The 22358-nt window shown below is 39.2% G+C and overlaps 1 protein-coding gene across 7 annotated transcripts in view; it reads right to left on the bottom strand.

Annotated features, from left to right (window-relative positions):
• Positions 1 to 22358, bottom strand: part of dennd1a (DENN/MADD domain containing 1A) — a 265653-nt gene that overhangs the window by 37015 nt on the left and 206280 nt on the right. For 3 of the 7 annotated variants that reach the window (XM_088615121.1, XM_088615126.1, XM_088615122.1), the window contains one exon: positions 4025 to 4084. The exons of the other annotated variants lie outside the window; for them this stretch is intronic. In XM_088615121.1, coding sequence (XP_088471247.1) covers positions 4025 to 4084 — 60 coding nt within the window. The remainder of the gene's footprint in view (positions 1 to 4024; positions 4085 to 22358) is intronic. 7 annotated transcript variants of the gene reach the window in all.

Genomic DNA, 22358 nt, shown 5'->3' with positions numbered 1-22358 from the left:
GACTCCTGGGACGGAGGGGTCCCCCTGTGAGTGGATGGAGCTCAGGCAATGTGGGGTCCCTCACTTTCGAGGAAAGATCCCTCCCACTGCATTGGGGGACAACAAAGAGGGGTCGACTTCCTTCTTTAGGGGAGTGTGGGAACATGTCTCCTTTCTTCTTTTCACCCATTCTCCTCTGGTCTACATTCAGTACCTCTGCTTGTGTACCCGGCTCCAACGCAGTATTTTCGAAAAAACGAAGAACTTGGCATATGAAACAATATTTTACCAGCTAACCTGTGACATACGTGCGACAGATTAATAGTTCTGACAGATTTTGCTTTTGAGGGAGGTAAACGCTGTGACAATGCGGTGCCCATTAGGAACTGTGATGAGTCACAGCGCACCCTCACTTTAGCTGTGCCTCACCCTCCTGAACAAGCTCTCCTCAAGAGCTGAATGACTCACCCGCTGCCAAAAGTCCTACAGCGAAAAGCCCTGAAGCCTCTGTGACAGCTGGAACCTTCTGGTACAGTAAATGATCTTTCCATTTGCTATTTTAATTCTTTTGTTCTTGGCTTTGGCCTCTGGGAAGGCATTGCTGAAGACTCTCTGCTAAGGGGACATACTGCATCGCTTTAGATACCTGACTTGTGATCTGCCTGAAAGCTTACCATCTGCAAAAGGACTAAACTGTTTGAAGAAAATGAAATCCTTCGCCTATTTTTCTTCAAAACACCTTTTCTGGCTTGTAGTTCTTTCCCTTGTTGGATCAGCCAGGCTGTTGCAGTCTTAACATTATCTCCCACTAAGAACAACTTGTGAAGAGGAACAAGAAGAACATTCCTGTTGACTAACCGATATACGGTTTTACAGTATGTGCATATGCATGCAATATGAATGCAAGCACGGGCCCACCGACCCAGACAAGACATCTGGAAACTGTTTGTAAAGAACATATCCCACTGAATATCTCATCTGAAGAATGCTTCAGAACTTTGAAGCAGTTCCCAACTTGGGTTATGGAGGGTTACAAATCTTGCAGATTTTATACTGTAGGTCTCTAAGCCAGTGGCATCGGAAGAGCTTAGAAACTCTGTGAAACTGCTCCAGATAAGACAATAATTAGCTGAAGCCGATCATTAAGAGCTGTGCAGGTCTGTGGCCCTCCAGCAGGGGGCTGTGGCAGCCCTGCTCTATTATATTTTTGAAAGCAGCATAAAGAGGATACTTCTTTGAATAATAATGAGGCCAGAATTTCATTTGCATGGCAGTAAAATTTCATTCTTCTCATTAATTCGTACTAACTTCAAAAGCACTATGCTTCATCGCAAACTATTCCGAAATTCATTCTTTGGTATTGCTATTTCAGGAGTGACCTCTACGCCTCTTTATGAGTGACACACAGATATTTAACAAAATGATGGACAAGCCCTGAAGAACAGTAAGACATAAACAACACATGGCTTTCAGGACTCATACATTGTCCATTTACTGGCATTCAACAAGCTTGACTGTTTATACTTCGAAAGTTTCAATGCCTTCCATCGGTATTTTGTGTTCTTAAAAAAAAATCTCAACATTAGGTCTCATAATTCAGTTTCACAACTTAGTGACCGATTCTGATATATTTGCTGAAGCACTCAAGTCATGCACAGCACGCTGTGTGATATCTGGCCAGCAGAAATCCCAAAACATACAGGCGAGCGTTGTTAAGGCAGACAAAAGAACAGTGAAACTCCAAATATTAAGCCCCAGTAAGAACAAAATGGTGACCCACACCCATGTCATACAACACACAATCTGAGCCTCCGGTGTTACAAAACAATCACAGAACAGCTGATACCTTGTTTTTATGAAACAGCCAGATGCCATTTGATCCTATGGATTGATCCTTGGGTCAATTTACATATAACTACCAACCAATCTACTGTAGATGACCACAAAGGCCTCATCTCATTTATAACCATTATTACGAATCCATAATCTGTCACACAGTCAGATTTTAATATGTTGAGTCCACACCAAAATTCACATTCTCCTGAAGCTGTCTATGGTGCATACGTTTGGAGACTAGTTCCATCAGACCAGAAAATCTCCTAATATAAAAAAAGCATTTTCTAAATCTTTGGAAAGTCACATGTTAAAAGTATTCTTAATCCATTCATTGTCTGAAACAGTAACACAGTAAGTAGTCTTACTGATATGTCTAAGCACTTTTTTGTTTCACACGGAATGTCTCAATATAACAATAATGGTAATCTGACAATAGATTCATTTTACTGTAATTTGAAATTAAATTTTTCACTATTTTATTAATTTATGCAGAATGAATACAGAGCTGCATTATGGTTTAACAAAACTAGTTAATATATGTCATATATGTATAAGACCTGCAGATTGTTTAAGTAATTTGTGAAACATCAATGTCTGACTGAATTATAATACAAAAAATATTTCTGGTGCACACAGAGCATTTAAAAACGTTTTGTTCAGACACAGAAACCATGAAATAGAATTTTATCAAACAAAAAGCACCATGAATGGGCATTAACCACATATCTTGGTCGAAAAGATATTTAGGAAGAGTGTTATGGACATTAGAGATGAAACTTAACCCTCTGAGTCTCAACATGACACCATATAAGTGAAGTAAACAAGGGAGAATGTTTGCATTAAACGTGAATGGTGTGTGAAGGTACTGAACTGCTTTTCCTATATACAGTGCAAAATAATTTGTATTTGTAAATGAAAAATATTGTTTTAATCGACAACATCATCCATTGCACTCAGAAAGGTAACCTATAGGTGAAATACTGAAATTAAATATGGTAGTCTCCCTGCTGACCTGGCAGTAAAACTAACTTGTTGTATATGCTGCAAAAACATATTTTTATATAAAGCATTTATTCTTATGGTGTTTTATTAGCCTCTCCTGATGTTTTCCAGGGGTTTCTCCCACCAGCAAGAATCAGACATAAATATTTTTACTTTTTTTCCCCGATAACATTTAACTGGTCAAACAATTAAATGTTTGACAATTCGAAGCAATTGGTGTAAAAATTAAACTAACGTGCGGTCAAACACGTTCAGTTCCTTAATGTATAGAACTGATACAAAACTGACATCCATGCCCAAAACACGAGTGCAATCTTACATGCTGCCTACCTACAGGGAAAGCCTGTTTTTCAGTGATAAAAGTGATAAAAACATCTTAATAGAATCACATACGGAACCTCTTATTCCAAGATATTTTCCTTTTTGTTCTTTGTTGGTCTAACCCCCGTAATCCAGTGAAAATGACAAAGTAACAATATAATGCTGGCTCAATCCAAACACTGACTTCCAAAACACGGCTCGGCGTGCTTATTTGCATCTGGCTCTGAAGTAAAAGGTGCAGTTCCCTTGTTAGACTGTTAGGTCTTAGCAAAGGCTCCATTGTTTTGCATTGTTGAGCTCCAGAAACACCAGAGCTGTTTCTCACCTGTAAGGATATTTTCTAAATCTCCATGCTAATGTCTTTAGCATTAGAGGCCCTGATAACCTTCGTGTTCCCACCTCTATTCCACAGAGTGCAGTGAATTTTACCCATCGGTTTGCTCTGAGGTCAGAGACTTGAAAACCTACAGTAACACTAGCAGCAATATCATTTTGACAGATGTCTCATTTTTTTGTTTAATGTGGACCAAGCTTATCAACTTTAAACCACAAAAATTTGGTTTTCATTCACTTTCATATGGAGGCTCCGAACGTTCCCTTATCGTGGGTGTTTTTTTGCCCGAGAAGCATTAAAACAGTTCAGGGGCAGAATGCAACGAAAGCCGTGAAGTTTCGTTTCGTTTCATTTAGTCGTTTTTTCACAAAAAAAAAACACGGACGACGTGCTCTGATCTTTCAGAGGGAGAAGTGGGAGCAACAGAGTTTCGAGAGAAGATCCCGAAGGCGCCACCACAAGAAACAGTTTTAATAAGCACTCGCAAGAGGCCGTGCAGGCTAGGCGGCCATTGTTAGTAGTGAGAGCGAGGAGGTGAAACTCATTACTCACGGGCCTGGCGGCGCGCTGGAGCTTGGGTGGGGGGGGCCTGGGTGGGCGGATTCTCTCAGGCTGTATCAAAGGGGAAACTGAGACATCAGAACCGAACAGACACGAAATGGGAGGCAACAGTGGAGCTCCGAAGGAAACCCCCCCAAAAAAAGAAAGAAAAAAAAACAGACACACACAAATGCCAGACTGCAAAACGAAAAAAAACAACAACAGAGAACAACAAAGTTAATCAGCGACAAAGCTGATAGTTTTCAGAGCAGCAAACTGCTACCATTCTTCATTCCCTAGATACACCGGTATTCTCGCTATCTGTCTCAAGTGGGCATTTTTCTGAACAAAATTAATTGCTATCCGTTTCTGACTCAGTCTAGTGTCTGCTATAAATCATCGCCCTCTCCCTTTATTTCCAAAAAATAGGAACAAATAATAACAGGGGGGAAACTACTAAATAATTATGGGCACGGTTATAACTGATAATGCTAACGTGCAGTTAAGAGCATGCTGTTCTGAGCTAAACTGATTTTTACCTTCCATACAGGGGGCAGAAAGACAAGACAACTGGCCAGGGGAAAGGAGTGATGCTATTAAGTGCTACCATTAACGCACTAATCCTGACACAGGATGTAATATCAGTGCTTTGTGCACATGTGGGTGAGGATCTCCTGCCGAAAACAGGAAGTGTTTGGGTTTGGGAGCTGAAGAGTAGAAATGGACCTTTTGTTCTTTGTTGCCCACTACAAAAACAAAACATATGTGTAGATATCAATACCTTTAAGTGCACATACCCTAATAGGAATTTACAGTGGCCATGTGCAATTCATAACTAACTGCACTTCAATCAGTGACACAAAGTATCGCAGAACTATTTCCATACAGCATGGGGACCCCAGCAGTGGCAGAAGCCCTCTGGATGATGCAGAACAGCCAATATAGCTCAGCTGTCCCCCCTCAGAGCTGGTCAAGTGGAGAAGGACTGAAGCACACTGCTGTCATCAAGGCCAAAAAACCACTTCCTGAGGTCCCTCGCTGTAACGATCATATCAGTGGATGAACAACCTGTTACATTGTACAATGACAGGACCTACAAGCTATTGATAGGTTTGCTGGCACTATGGGTTCCTGACGCTGTGCAACGCTGCAAAGTGCACACAGACTTACCTCCCCCTGGGGTTTATTCATAATTACATGTTACAGTGTGTACCTCATGTAAACAAAGTTTTAACGAGGTGGACACTAAACCCACAGTTTTAACAAACCTATTGATAGCTTGTAGGTGCTGCTATTGCACAGTGTAACAGGTTGTTCATACACTGATATACACTGATTGGGGTTTTTTTTCCCCCTGGTGGCAGCAATGCGCTTCCGTAGATAAGAATTAGTTGAAGAAGGGGAAACTTTTCAGGAGGACTGTGCAACCCCACAATGAAGTTTAGCCAGGACAGCAGGGTTAACACCGGTAGTTTTGAATAACTGCCATGGCGTCTGTGATGATGTGGAGGTCAGGACCTCCTGCAGCACCATCTTCTAGGACCATCCTGGTTTCTTTACGGCAAGCGGACGATAACGTGAAGGATTTGGGAGGTTTACAACTGAAGAAAAAAATGCCAGATTTATTTTTTAACAAATCCCCGACTGTTGTGCTTTAAACTAATGAAATAACATCAAATTCCCCAAATATGAATAAGGCTTAAAAAAATGTTTGGCAGGATCTGTGACCATCTTCAGGGATTTAAGTGCAATCGATGTTGGGGCTAAGGCAATTAAAAAGAAAAGCTATTAAACAGTAACAATAAACCAAGCTTTGCTATTACTAGTATAAATTTTAAGAGCAGAATTTTGAGGTTCAGGTCCAAGCATTTTCCCTTTTTTGTTAATTAATTCCTGCCTGATAATGCTTTTCTATGTGTGTTTCCTCTCTCCTGTATTAGGCACTGTGTAATCTGGCTCTCTATTATCATAAGGAGTTTCTGCAGGAGCATATTCCAGCTATTAACCAAAGAAACACTGATTAATCTAAGATCCAGGCTCGTGGGTTCACTAAATTTATTTAGGCGGGGGCTACACACTGGTGGTGGAGGGGAGTTCCCCTTTCCTGTAAAGTTGCATATCCAGAAAAGCGCCATACATGTATAAGTGAGAGAAATTATTATTATTTGCTTTGCTTCTATTGTATGATGTGTGCGCTACGGTGCTTTGAGTTTTTAAAAAAACTTCAATGACATTCCCTAAATGAAATTATTTGATGACTAGTACAATACCGCCAATTCAATTCAAAAGTACTTACGGTAGATTGTAAAAAGGCAATGTCTTGAGAGGTACACTGAGAGAACATGCACACTCCACACACAAAGTGCCCCAGTTTGGAACCAAAGCAGGGACCCAACCGTGTTCAATACCACCTTGCTTCCCAAACATTTCACTGAAACTTAATTTTTACATTTCAATTCAGCCAAGAAAAAAAAACTATAGAGTATAATAATTAGATCCATAAACCACTTATGATGTCCTATGAGCAATGACCAGAAACATTTTGTGAGATATTTTGTTTCCTAGAAGAGGTACTTTCTGTGGCCATGAGGAAGCCCTAATTGCGAGCAGTGGGAGCACGGCAAGGCTTCAGGAGAAGCCTCTAATAAAACTTTTAATTGCAAAGTTAAATTCCCTGCCTTTTCCTTTTTGAAGCTACATGTTGTCTTAGTACAGGCAGTGGAGAAAAAATGGAAACAATAATTAATAGGGCAATGGGTCACCAGGTGCAGACAGTCTACCAGAGTCTGCAGGAGGGATACAGCACATTCTTCCACAAGAAACTCAATCTATTTAATAGGGATTGACGAAGAATGAAAACACTGTTTCCTGCCTTATTCCATAATATCCCACAAATGCTCTGCTGATAATATAGGTCAGTAAGAATGACAGCCTTTAAAATGCAAAACGTAGTAGCCTATAGCATATAATCCAGATTTTCAACAAGCTACCGGCTCATTATCAATGGATTGGTATTGAGAACAATCTGCACATTTAAAACAAAGAGAAAGGCAAGGAATCCCATTATGCAATTACAGTATAGTTTTAAATGATATTTAAGAGTAAAACATTTTCAATTTTCTGAAAACAGAATTTTCAAAAATACTTTTTTTTTACTTTTTTAGCTGCCCTCATGTGTTACCTGTTATTGGCATTTAACAACATTGTTCTTTCAATTTTCTAAAAGTGTTCCATATGCCAAACAATACTAGTAATTTACCATTAATCTGTTAATTTGTATGAATTTTGAAAACGCATCCAAAAGTGGAAGGTGTTTGACATGCACAGACCTAATGATCTTTACCTTATTTGAAAAAGGTTCCAAATTGTCAGACTACAATAAAGATTTAAAATCACTTTATTAAGATCACTTTATTAGCCCTAAACAATTTCTTGCATTAGGAATTAGTCTTTTCGCATACCCCAGCTTGCTCTCCATGAGACACACAGACAGGGAGAGAAGCTTGGGGTCAGAGTGCAGGGTCAGCCATTTATACAGCGCCCCTGGAGCAGTTGGGGTTAAGGGCCTTGCTCAAGGGCCCAACAGAGTAGGATTCCTCTGCCGGCTGCGGGATTCGAACCGGCAACTTTCCAGGCTTAGGTGCAGATCCTTAGCCACCACTCCAGTATAATATATCATATATCATATATCATATATAATATAAATATACACACCATATAAATGTGTAAACAATGTACTAAATCTTCATTTTAAACAGAAATTAAATCTACAATCTCTACAATGTTTCAATGCAGAAATATTGGAAAGAAAAGGCATTATGCTCAATTAATACATACATATATAACTGTAGGAATAAGACAGGAAGGGTACTGAAAAAAAGTTAATTTACAAAATAATTGACAGATGACATGTACCTTTAGAGAAGTTAAATCCTGTCTAAGCCAGGACTCACTCTAGTGATGATAATACTAGGCCAATTAAAGAAGATAAAATGACTTAAAGAGGAAACAATTTTAACTGCCTCAGAATTCATTTAGCAGTTTGAGGATGTGCCTAGCCAGGAGTCTACACACTACTCCAATCTAAAATAGAGGGAAAGCAGGAGTAGGAACCTAAGAGCCTCTAACATCTTTAAGTTGGTAGGGGGTCTACTCATGGAACAAAGGACTGCAGTTCACAATAATTTCCAGACCACTGTGACAATTTGACTTTTTAAATAGCTTTAACAAGCATGAAACTACCCTGTAAGTCCAATCCAATTCCTTCCAATTGTGTTGATTAACCTTAATGGAAAAAGCCACACACATTTACTCATAAGAAACAGAAAGTAAATTATCCCCTGGACGGGCAGAAAAGAGGATAAAATGGACTAAAGGTCTGGAGCCAGCAGGTGTTTTTAAACTGCTTTTGACATTCATTTTTTAGTTATAATTCTGTAGTGTCTTAAGATGAATAATAATGTATTTCTTGACTTGCATATTTCCATAGAACACTACGCGACGTTTTCTTATAAAAAATTAAAAAATGACATTAATTCTTGTCAGTGGTATTTTTGCCCTAAGGCATAAAGAGTAACAGAGGTAACAAAAAAGGGATGGGTTTAGTACAGCTGTATAATCCAATATATTGCTTATGCCTAGGATACAAATACATATCACAAGATTAATGGGAGATTTTACGGGAATAAAAAAGATTTAAAAAAACTCAGAGAGGATGGTATTGGTATCTTTACTAGCCTGAGAAACATGAAGGTTAGAAATCGCAAGAGAGCTGTTGCTCTAATAATTAGTACGTTCTTTTATTGTTGCTGATACAGACCACAAAACATGTCCTCAGGAGCTCTCTTCTAATTGTAGAGGGATCGGCTTCCACTGGCAGCCTACTCGATGTGAAAGAGACACACTATATAAAAAACACACTTATAGAAGAAAGTATAGAGGGGACTTGGAGTAATATTATTACACTCAGGGACACAAAATGTGGCTGGAGGATGCTGTTCAATTACAAAGCGTTGATACAGTATACATGCTTGCACTCCAGCGTTCTGATGTTAGACTATTGAGGCACAAGACACGACAGGAAATCAAGCACATGTAACATCCCTAAATATTAACACACACATACATCATTACATATTTACCTTTTACCATATAAGATCCCTAAGTCTTTTTCTCAAGTACTGTAGTTTTTTTAAGCTCAGTGTTTCCTACTTTGCATCACTTAGTGTGAAGAGCAAAAGAGGTATTAACCGTATGTTCACACAGACAAAACTGCATCATTTATATCAAGGTATTCCTTTAGTTATGTGAAAATGGTACAATGCATAATAAGAGCTCATGTTCTCATAACAAATCACTATGTTACAGAAGTAATTCTGCTCTGAAATCTGTGTACCTGTTCAATACACAGCTACTGGACAAAAAAGGCTATTTTGTAAAAAGGGCTTTATTAAAAGTCCACCGTAACAGGTATCACCAGATAATCACCAGGATTTACTTCATGAGTTTTTCTTATTTATATCATTGCTTCATATGCCAGTTTTCCACGACACTGTGCGCATGACTGTATTGTGCTCAACTATTACCGCAGGAATACAAAATGAATCTTTTACAAAATGTAGATGACCATCTAGACTATAATGTAACAAAAACATACACAAATCCCAATTTATTGAGGTGTAAAATAAGGTGACAGAACCGTTTTCCCTTATCATTCCAGGGCAAAAAAATAAGCCCTCTTTTAAAGAGCTTTAAAATTTAAAAAAGTGTAATTGTTACACATTTTACACAAATTGCGATGTGTAAAAAAAGGGTTTGGGTTGAAATAGGATCAAAATTCGATGCCGTGTACCTCATATAGGGAGTTTACACAGATGTAAACTTCACACTGCAGCCAAATATATGTGCATACATAGGCTGAGGATTTTGGGGATGGATTTCCTGCAGAATTACGCTATTCTAAAGAAGGCCCAGGGGTTTAGGAGATAAAACTGCATGGCGTTTAGGACAAGTACAGTGAGCAGACTGTGCATCATCTGTCTCAGTATTGCTTACAACAGGTTTGCCAAACAAACTCTGGCAAAGGGTTACGGAATAAACACACTGATCACACAGCCCCTGTAAGGACATTTTCCCTGCATCAATCAAAATTACTCAACACTGAACTTATCTCATTATCTCAGCGAAAGGCCGAAAAAACAGCAATAATAGATCTGCTCTTGCTTCCTTGCTGCTATGGCTCTGTGTTATTTTAATCGGTTAAATGTATGCCACCTGAGCTTATCTACACAATAACCTACCATTACTCCTAGTCAAAGTTTAGAAAAAAAAAAGGTGACTGAAAAACAGCCTTAGTGTGTCCCATTTAAAAACATCCATAGCTGGACATTTCCCGAGCTTGCCAAAAATGGGAATGAAACAACAGAAGGACGCTACGGTCTCTATGAATTAATCTACTGCTGGAAACTAGATGGAAATTAAGGAATTTAACTGTCGGTTAAACCTTTGTCAGAAGATAGCCTTTTGAGAACCCTGATTGCCTTCACCGGCCCACTGTATTATCCTCATTAGTGTCCGAAACCAGGGAATCTGAACCGCCCTCGTTCCCACTGGGACTAATTAGGATTTTTTTCAATTTGTTCTACAACCTGGTCTTCTTCCCCCCAATACGTGTTTTCATTGCTGATCACATTGACAACAGCTCTTCCCACATCTCGACAGGGATACCGGCAGATCGCCCATCACAAAGACACCACGTTACACTTCTCCTGGAACCTTTTCTATTTTTTATCATCTTTTACTCGTTCACTGTGACTTACAGTTACTTCAGAGGGAAGCGATAACTGGCCACTTAACTACAGTACTTAGTCTAACATGGTGCAGACAATATTTTCACCTGTATGCGCTACAAAATGTCGAATTTCCGCATGCTAAACGTTTGATAAAATTTAAAAAGCTCTCACCAAACCTGTTTTGATCTAGAATTGCTTCGCTAAATGGGTGTTACCATTTTTTTCAGAACAGCTTTTAAAGGAGTCAGTCTACGATGAGTGTAGGGGAAATGGCCACTGCAATGTGTGTGTGTTCTCTTCTCTTCAGGAGAAAAGAGTGTAAAATCGATGTATAAATCAGTGTATCAATCAGATTTATAAACTGAAGAAAAAATGCAAACTTTCTCAAGAATGGGGTGGCTTCCACAAACCATCTCTAATGTTTACACAGAGTTACAGTACGTGAGCTCACTGCCACAGACTTCAAGAAGATTGAACTCTTTACCACACCAACTGAAGAAACTATTTAATCTCGGGGTGAACCATCATCACATTCAATTAAACACAGTACACCTCTTCCTAAACAAAGCAGTCATGAGAAGACCTGGACCCTTTTATATTCCTTTAATCATTCTTGTCAAGACACAATGGAAAGCTCTGGTGCCAATACTGTATCAAAACATCTTTGTATAGAGTATATATTTTATTTCTAAAATAGGGCATTGAAATTCTCTCATGTAAAAATTATTCTACATAAGTAAAGCATGGAAGCAATTCTGATGCATTTTGCCACATCCTCATGTGAGAACTGGAGGAATAACAATGAGGAAGAACAATTTATACATGTAATTAAAAATGCAGTCAGCCTCAACAATAGTTTTAGTGATTGTCAAGTGATTTCACATTTTTTCAGATGCAGCTGTTTATCTGCATTCTGTACGACTGTTTTGCAGTGCAGCCACTTATCCACATATAGCTATGGTAATTAAAATGATATCCTGACACAGCTTCTCTGCTGACCTTATGGAAACAATGTGTTTTGCTGCATCAACAAATTAGCTGCAAATCAGATGGTGCTCTGTAAATATGGTCCGCGTAGTGAATATGCTCTTCTCTCTTTTAATGATGAGCTCATTGAACTAACAGTGTTGAGTGAAGAGGGGATCATACACTTTTGTGTAAGGAAAAAGAATAACAGCAGCACCAGGCTTGAGAGATGATTGCTCATGGGTTTCAGTGTGTGCATATATGATTAACAACACGATTAAAAAAAGGTCTGATATGTGTTCTTAAAAAAACTGTAATGAACATTTTTTTCTGATTAAAACCTATATTTACCAAATCTTGTTCTTGAAAAACATACCTCAGCAAATTATAGGTTAATTTAACTCCTCGGTTTCAATTAGGGAAAAAAAAAGTCTGAGTGAAAAAAACGACATTACAAAATCTAGGACCCTTTTAGATCTGGAGGACTATTTCTGATTTTTTAATTAGGAATATATAGTATACAGTATATAGGAATTAAGGAGGTCTACTTCGATAAACGTTTATCTTTGTGACCCACACCTGAAAATCCAAGTGCAAGCAGTCATCACTGTACTTTTAAGTAACATTTAATTTAGTGATTCATTTTTTTTTGTGTTTTCTTCCTTTTTATATCCCGTGGTTCTTAAACAATGATACTTGTTGCCTTCCTCTATTGTTGCTAATAAAATTAAACTGCTAGGACTAATGGAAGTCTGCAGTACTGAAATGAGATGTGCATACTCGTGACTGCTAGTTTTAGAAGTGTAAAGTCTGAATGTAAACTTTTTAACGCTAAAGACACAGTTGATTACATTCTTCTTTAATTTAAACTTAAATGCACAACGATGTAGAGATATTGTATATGCAAGAACATTCTCCGATCTTCCTGTGACTCTTGCAGGTACCCCAGGTGGTACACGTACTTAAAATGGCTGCATTATTCCACCCTCCTTCCTGCTTGTCTACATACACAATAATACACACACATGAAAGGAATTTGTACTGTCATAGAAGGCACACCAGCTTGCAGGTTCATCACTGCAACAATGTCATGATGCAATAAAAGACAAGAAACATTCCTTTCTTGCTATTTTTTTTTCTGGAATTTTTCTAGCAGGAAATATCCATAATAGACCGCAATGGTCCTTTTGGTCTGTTCACCAATTCCAATCCTCACGAAACATAGTCCACTGAGCTCTATAGTTATCCTTACTCCTTGGCTGCTGAGAATAAAAGTTGCATTTTAAAAAGAAAGAGCACAGCTCAAACAAAAAATATCATTCTTGATGACTATTGTTCTTTTTAGACTTGTTAGGATTAAGAAGTGCACCATAGTTTTAAAAGTTAATTTAAAGGAAAGAAGGATTTGGAGAGGGGGAAAATAGAGCACATTTTAAATCCCAAGATCATGTTTCAGTGAAACACGTTATTTTCTGCACCTGTTCAAGTGTCTCCCAAAAGTATTTGAACAGTGCTGTGATCATGATATGAATATTAATGATAAGTAAAATATGTTGTGATTTTTGGGTAATTCCATGCCTACTATTATTTATATTAGAACAAAAACATACTGTGAGATCAACTTGACGATTTCAAGAGGCTGGGAGTATTGGGGGATGTTCATTTGCAAGAATTCAGAGTGTAATAGGCAGTATTTGGTTGTCTCTCTTTGAGGCAATAATGCACCAGTCAGGTGAATTTTTATTGAGTGCATACCATTTTTTTATGTCAGTGAAAAATGTAAATTTCCAAAACTATTTCTATGAAGCTGAAAGGGAATCATAACCAACTGTCTTGATCTGCATTTGCATTTTGCATTTAAAGAAATAGGAAAAATGCTAAAGGACAGATCTGAATTCAAGAATTAAAAGCATTCTCATTTATAAGGAATGAAAAAATGTGGGGAAGAGTAAACTGAGTAAGAAAGATGTTTACTAGATATTGATTTTTGTTAAGTGTTCTAACATAATTATATACTGAAACTTCATTTTTCATAAATCTATCCACTCAATATGAAACTTTCCATCTTTGATGATACTGCTGCTGTTTGGCCTAGGGACACATTTTAAAAGTTCATTTAAAACAAAAAAAGTTTAAGAACCACAAAAACCACAGCCCAGTGTTTCATAATGTACACCATTAAAATCTTTTGGAATGACCTGAATGTGTGTTCGATATATTACAGCCTTGATCCTGTGTACTCTTTGTAGTCATGAAATGTCAGTCTACAGGTCGTGTACACTAGCAGCTTACAGTACCAGGTGTTGATTTCAGACCACTGACATGTCATGGATATACACTGTCTACACACTGCACATCTGCACTAGCTGGTTAACGGCATTATGTTTTCACCCTCCTGCTGCACAACTGGGAAACCTGTGGCATTGATATTCATGGCGACGATTGTGCTTGTAATGATCTGTTGAGGCCACTGTGCTGACTGTAGCAACCTCCCGCCTGCTTCCAGAGACCCAGGCATCTTACGACACACCGCCAGGATCTTAACGAAAAGCGGGGCTCCGGGAATCTCCCTTTCAAAACCACAAGGACACAGCCAGCACACACGCTGCACTGCTCAGCGTTTCCTTCGGGAATTCAAATACTGAGGCAAAGATATCTAAGGCATACAGTGAAATTTGCTTTCGAGATTATTTAGAGGATCTCATTTCTTTTGACATTATTAGTATTTTTTTTCTCCCAAAGATAACGCTTTCAGGGTGCTTTTGTCCCATTTTAGTTGTTTCTTAATATAACTGGTGCTGTTGAGGATCTACGAAGAGAGAGTTATTTGTTGAGGTATGGAAAAATATTAGCGAACCAATATAATACAGTGGAGATAAATGAAAACTCTGGCCTCCTCTCCCAGTTTTTCCATATACAGTATGTTTCCGAAGATGTAGTACTGTCAGAACACGTGCCTGTTTATTAATATTGGGGGCTGCAACCATTTCAGGCCCAAGATCTCAGCTCAAGCAACTCTTTTATAACTTTATGGGCTCATAAAATATCAAATATACATTTACAAATATCATAATACACACACATGTGGGGTTGATCAAGAAAAACACGAGGAACCTCTGCCATTTTTTCTAGCATGAAAAGCAGTGCTTGCTAATTAAGTTAGGGCCCATCCACTATTCAGCACCTGACTGGAAACACTCACAATCAACCCATCCCCAGTCCCTGAAAGGTAATAACCTAGGCACACGAATCCTCACATTTGCAGGAACCTCCTGAGGGTTTGGTTTTGTGCACAACAATGGCTTTTAACGTAAATACAGCATGGGAGAGCCACAGTGCAGATCAGAGCCTTCAGGCATCACTTCAAATGCAATTTCATGCTTAGATATCTGCTAAAAATAGGTGAACAACAATCAGGGATATCAAAGGTGTGAGCAGAACAGCTGGGTCGCTTCGGAACAGAATATGTATCGTTCTAAGTTACAGTTCAACTTCATTAAAAAGCAGAGGATATACAGTATACTGAGAGCAGCATTAACTAAGCTGTAAAGGGACGCAAAACAACCAACGACATTCCCGAAGTGCCCAAATAAACGTCAAACTCTCGGAAACTTAACAGCCACTGATTACACAACGGTTTTAACCATTAAATGGTGGGAGTGGACATCAGTGACTTCCATGTTCACAGACATGAACCATGTCTGGATCCATTCCTGCACCTTACACAATTTTCTTCATCCTCTTGTGCTGAGTTCAGTTCATAGCTCAGCGCTGTCTTTATGCTTCTTAAGCCGAGACTCCATTTCTTAAAAATGACACCCTCTTATGCTCATTGCTTCACCGCACAAAGCTATAGAAAGCAAGTAAGTGAAACCTCTGTAGTTAGTCGCACTCTTAAACCTTGCTCTTACATCGCATGCTCAGCTTTGTAATTCGTTTCAAAGGGAATTCTATATGCCGCCGGCCCTTTATTTATTTTTAATGCAAGAATTGTAAAGAATGGCTTCTATAGAGGAAACCTTTAAAAAAACTTTTAGATACCCGCATTAAAGACTTTCTCTATTTCAAAAAATAAACTTAAAATGTCTTAACACATAACAGTGTCTGTATAGAACTATATTGCACCACTATTTTAATGACATTTAAAAAAACATGCTGAGGCATACATAATGCTGATCCACTGGTTTGACACTGGCAGGAGATCCATTAGTTCCTCAATTGGTAAGTGGCACATTTCCATAAACCGATTCATGTGACATATTAACGTGGCCAGACACTGGGCAAGGCATGCTTTTAGTGAAGAAAATGTTTAACAGGGCTCTGGGCCGTAGGCGTATATATTCAGTCACATTTCTGATCATAAAAAATCTATGCAACCATTTATTTCCTTTTCAGAGGACATGTGATTTCATTTATTTAAAGCACGAAGCTTAAAAAATTGTCATAATGAAATATATGATCTGTTCTTAATATTTGGACTCACATAGATTTTGATATTTCTCTACAGTCTTTGCTGACATTTAACCTATTAAAAGTGTTAAGTTGGAGCATTCATGTTTTGAGATACTGAATCCTGTAAAAAATGTGTTATTAAACAAAATGAGACTTCATGGAAGGGAGTGAAAACTTTTGCAAGGCATTGTCTATTGAATGGTCAGGCATTGCATCCTACCCATTATATCTTACAACCTAGCTTCTATTCTCTATATATCTGTCTTTTCTTCAAGTGATGCCATGCAGAGTGATGCTTTAATCAAGACACAGAGATGAGAAAGGTACAAGCCGCACAATGGCTTCAAAAGGGCAGAAAAAGTGTCACCCAAATGAACAGGAAGTGCATACTGTATAAAATGTACATCAGAGGATGTGAGCCTTTGCAAGAATTTATTTTTTTGTTAATACATTGCAGGACTTTCTGTACATGTTTAAAAGGGGAATTTTGAAATACGTTCACAACAGAAAAGAGCTACATTATGTGATTAAACCAGACATCCACCACTTTGCCATAAACACAAACCAGAAGTTCTGATAATTCTGTTAATTTAAGTCAGGAAAATGAGCAATTTTAACACTTGATTATAAAGCGTATTCTAAAATACACAATATGTCAAGAGTAGGTCACGATAGTTTTGACTGCAGGTTTCTTTTAGACGAATGCAAGGTGCCTTCAGTAAACAAAACAACCACTTGGTACTGACTTTGCCATTTGCAACCTGAGAATTGAAAATAGGTTTTGTTTTAACCTTGGATAAAGTTATTAAAATATTTTATAAATATATTAACAGAACAGCAAGAATACAACCTTAGGTAACGATTCTGCAGAAACTGCTTCATGTTTAGAGTTTATGTTATTTTTAAACGTCTTACCAAGTACAGTACATTTATGGATAGAAAGCAAAGTAAATTAAGGTTTCCCACAGCTGGATGTAGAACATAAAGGTTCTTATAATTCAGTGTAGTACCAATTTTTCAAGGCACAGAATTAGTTTTTACTCACAGCTTTTGAGTACCAGCATTGCAATTTTATTACAGCTGAGTAATTATATTGAATGGAAGTCATATTGGATAAAGGCGGCAGTTAAACGTATAATAGTAATAACACACATCATGAAGTGGGTCTAATGTCCTCACTTTTTCATCACAAAAAGCCAGTTCCTTCAGTAATTAACCTCGCAGAGTTGATAATACATCAATGGTACTGATTTTTAGCTGCTTTTGTTTACTTTATCTCAATCTTTGTGTGACACTTGCATAATTTACAGACCACAGGCGGTTTAGTTTTCCTGTAACTGAAGGTCACCGCTGCCATGAGCAGTAAAAGAAAAACAAATAATCCTGCAGAATAACAGGGGTGTCCTTAATTTATGTTGTTCTCGGATTATACAGACACTGATAGGAGCTGCTGATATTTCAGAAGAAATCTGCATCACCTGATGCACATGAATTAAACAGTATTTAGACATGCTTTGAAATGATGACAATAGGGATAGCTCTGACTTTAAACAACACCAACTGTAACAGTGCGGATGTCTAAGACGTCTATCGAGTTCAGCTGCAGATGTGCATCTCAGAGACAGTTTTAGAGAGAAAATAAATAGAAGGAATTGCTTGAGGTTGTGAGAACAAATCTGCCAAGAATGATTTTGTTTAGTCTTTTATTTAAATAGGTAAAGAACACAGAGAATCTTGTCAGAAGATCAGACTAGGGGTTTGACCACTGGAGAGCCTGGGGTAGTGGGCAGTGAAGGGAGTCCTAACGTGTCAGTGCTCGCCTGCCAACTCACTTTCTTCCCATACAGTTAGCTGTCCAACAGGTTCATGAGGAGAGAAGCACAGTTCGCCCTCCCATATCGATGTCAGGCTATGAGGAGAGAAGCACAGTTCGCCCTCCCATACCGATGTCAGGTCACGAGGAGAGAAGCACAGTTCGCTCTCCCATACCGATGTCAGGTCACGAGGAGAGAAGCACAGTTCGCTCTCCCATATCGATGTCAGGTCACGAGGAGAGAAGCACAGTTCGCTCTCCCAAACCGATGTCTGATCACGAAGGGAGAAGCACAGTTCGCTCTCCCATAACAATGTCAGGACACGAAGGGAGAAGCACAGTTCGCCCTCCCATACCGATGTCAGGTCACGAGGAGAGAAGCGCAGTTCGCCCTCCCATACCGATGTCAGGTCACGAGGAGAGAAGCGCAGTTCGCCCTCCCATACCGATGTCAGGTCACGAGGAGAGAAGCGCAGTTCGCCCTCCCATACCGATGTCAGGTCACGAGGAGAGAAGCGCAGTTTGCCCTCCCATACCGATTTCAGGTCACGAGGAGAGAAGCGCATTTCGCCCTCCCATACCGATGTCAGGTCACGAGGAGAGAAGCGCAGTTCGCCCTCCCATACCGATGTCAGGTCACGAGGGGAGAAGCACAGTTCGCTCTCCCATACCGATGCCAGGTTATGAGGAGAGAAGCACAGTTCGCTCTCCCAAACCGATGTCTGATCACGAAGGGAGAAGCACAGTTCGCTCTCCCATAACAATGTCAGGACACGAAGGGAGAAGCACAGTTCGCTCTCCCAAACCGATGTCAGGTTATGAGGAGAGAAGCACAGTTCGCTCTCCCATAACAATGTCAGGACACGAAGGGAGAAGCACAGTTCGCTCTCCCAAACTGATGTCAGGTTATGAGGAGAGAAGCGCAGTTCGCCCTCCCATACCGATGTCAGGTCACGAGGAGAGAAGCGCAGTTCGCCCTCCCATACCGGTGTCAGGTCATGAAGGGAGAAGCACAGTTCGCTCTCCCATACCGATGTCAGGTCACGAGGAGAGAAGCACAGTTCGCTCTCCCATACCGATATCAAGTTACGAGGGGAGAAGCACAGTTCACTCTCCCATACCGATGTCAGGTCATGAAGGGAGAAGCACAGTTCGCTCTCCCATACCGATGTCAGGTCATGAAGGGAGAAGCACAGTTCGCCCTCCCATACCGATGTCAGGATACGAGGGCAAAATCATAGTTCGCTCTCCCATAGGGTCAGGAGGGCTTTGCTGGTCTCTGCAGTTTATTCTTCTCCATTTATAAGTCAGGTAATAATAAAGAGGGTGCAAGGTTCCTGCTAACAGGGGGGTGATCTTCCAGAGCCATAAGAATTCAAAAGGATTTTACTGAAATGAAACAGGATTTATTATCTGACTGCTTTTATAACATGCCTTTTGAAAAGCACACCTGCTCTCTTTAAATTCTGTCTTTAACACTGTCCATTGTTCTTGTGTTTCAGCCACTGTGCAGTTTCTTTGTTGCTCTATTATAAATACAAGCTTTAAAACTGGCACCAAAGCACTGCTGATCTTGATCAGATGTTCTTGCAAATAAGTAGTGTTTAGTATTAACACTTAGTGGATCATTTTCTGATCTGGCTGATCTAAATTACAGTATGTGGTTAGCTCGAGTAAAGTGTTTTTAGAATATCATTGCCCATCTTCAGAAACGGCTAACAGGATAAACAAAAAAATTTGTTTCAGTACCACCTTGAATGGCCAACTACTTCTGCATTTTCAAATTCGAAGAATTGCAGATTCTTATATGGAATATCGTGAGCGTGTATTGGTGCTCTTTTGAATACTGCTATCCCCCTTTTGCAAAATCTAAAAATAAACCCCAATGAATGTATATATTTCTAAAAAGAACGGAGAAAAAGAATGAGAGAGAGAGAGGAAGAAATCTCTTACTCCAACCCATCCCCCTTTCTTGTTAATCTGTCATGTAAACTAGAAATAAAACGACTGCAGGACAGCTCTCCGCTGGCTCACTTACAGTGAGCTGATTAAGAATGTTCAACCAACAGCAAAGTGCGGACCTTTCTGGTGAAAATAAATAGACTGTATGCAAATGTGTTTGTCACTTTGACAGCATGTCTCAATTAAGGTATCTCACAGCCGTTAGCTGGCTTCTCCTGGTGCTGTTATATCTGCAAGCTGACTGCATCACTGATATGCAGGGCTTGACCCTAATACACATGCATGGGTTTCTTAAATAAAAAGGAGAAAAACAAAAAGAGGCTTCACCACACTACACTAGCATAATGCTTGCAGATGTATAAAACAACTGACAAATGATAAAAGAATAGTAAAAAGGCTTCATAATCCACACCAAGATCCTTCTCCGACACCCCCCACTTTTGGAATATTAAAAAAGCATTAAAAAACAAAAGCCAGACACTAGACAACTGTTATAATATTAATGAATAATAATTAAAAAACAAACAAAAGAAAAACCCAAGCCTCTGCACTTCCTAGGTGTCACACAACAGGAGAGCTCTCACAGCAGCCAGTTCAATGACCTGCCAGCAAGACTGCGACAAATTAACAGAATAATCTTTACGGTTTTAAAAATCACACAGGACAAGAAAAGCAGAATCATTAGAAAGGAACTGTGCTCTCCACCTTCAGCGGTCTTAAACTATACAACGAAAGAGGCCGTGTTTAGTGAAATTTGGACAAACTGACAAGCTGGATGACAAAGCTGTCTACTGTAGGTTCAGCTCACGGATTAATCATGCTACACTTCAGAAGAGGGATATAAAACATTCTGAAATCGTAGCTCTTAATGACTGGATTGGGAGGGGGGAGTTGTTCCTCCTCTAATTTAAACACAGAATGACTTAAAAGTTATAAAAATGGGCATAATTACTTAGAGTAGAGTAGAAGAGAATTACTAATTAAAATGACTAATTAAGGATGTTTTGGCCCTCAACGACCAAACATACTTGCTGGGAGTGGAAGTAGATGTGCATACGATTTACAGGTGTCCCCATGATTTTGACAACCAGCTGCGTCTGTGTATAAGAACAATCTTTTCAGGTTGGTGACACAAATACTGTATCTACAACTTCCTAATTTTAGGAACTGATAACCAGAGTTTCGGAGCCCACCCCCTTTAAATGCAAATATAATGTAAGTCTATGCTTTTGTTCTATTGAAAGGTGTGAAGCAAGAACTGAGATCTTTAAGAAGGCAAAATGCAAAAAAAAGAATTATTTCAGTTTAGCTTCAACTATAATTAATTGTCATTTTCTCTCTTTGGTATATTATATTGTTTACAGTAAAAGCCAGACAGCAGACACTATGCTGCCACTTGTCAAGGGATTCATTGGCAGTCAGTGAAATAAAGTTTTAACCTCTCAGTAAACCTTTTGAAAAGAAGAGCCTGGATTCTAAAGAAGTGACATAGCATTTCCTATCAATTACCAGTTTTTGTTCCTTAATATGATGATAATATGAAAATCTTAAATGTAAGGAAGTGAAGAGCGAAAACAGAGATGGGATTCTCATATCTTCTCTCTTGGATTACTAAGGCACATTCTTGCTCATGCCTTTCCTTACAGTGCAACAATTCCACCGTTCTCTTCACTGCGTTACCGCAGATGTAACCTGTCTCGCCAATTTCAATTCTCTCCACCCTGGCAGGGGAAGCAAGCAGACAAGATGGCAGAAAATTTCACTGACGGTTGGAGCACAGCTCTACTGAACCCGAAGACGACGCACAGGGGTCAAACAGCCCCGTCAGCAGAACTGAGACCCTCCCGTGCTGCTGTATCAGCGCACGTTCTATGTGAACAACTTAGCAAAATTCCTTGCCATTGTAAATCATTACGTTCCATTCAGAAAGATCACAAGCAAAGAGTAACAACATCATTCCTGACTGAAATATAGCCTGGGTGATGTGCTGTACCCTCTTTTGCAGTTCAAGTAAGAAATGATTTCACCAAATCATCAGAGGGGAAAACTTAGGGAGTCTCACAAGCCTGAATTAGAATCTAGCCAGGATACCCGGGTTTAGTAACACTTATCTTGAGAATCCTTCCACAGGATCATTAATGACTACAAGTAGTCACTGCCTCAGTTTAATGTAACATCTGAATGACCATTCACCATACACTGACTGTCTCCAAAAAATAAAGATTAAGGCTTTTATGCTGACCACAAAACCCTCTGGCAAATGTAATCGCTAAGAATAACTTACAGGCTTTCCCCATAAATCACACAATAGCAAAAGTATCTAAGTGGCCCCCAAAATTCATCTTATTCAGGCTATATGGAG

The sequence above is a fragment of the Lepisosteus platostomus genome, chromosome 21 (assembly GCF_059453375.1).
Source record: "Lepisosteus platostomus isolate fLepPlt1 chromosome 21, fLepPlt1.hap1, whole genome shotgun sequence".
NCBI classification, from domain to species: Eukaryota; Metazoa; Chordata; class Actinopteri; order Semionotiformes; family Lepisosteidae; genus Lepisosteus; species Lepisosteus platostomus.
This window is presented reverse-complemented; position numbering and strand designations above follow the sequence as displayed.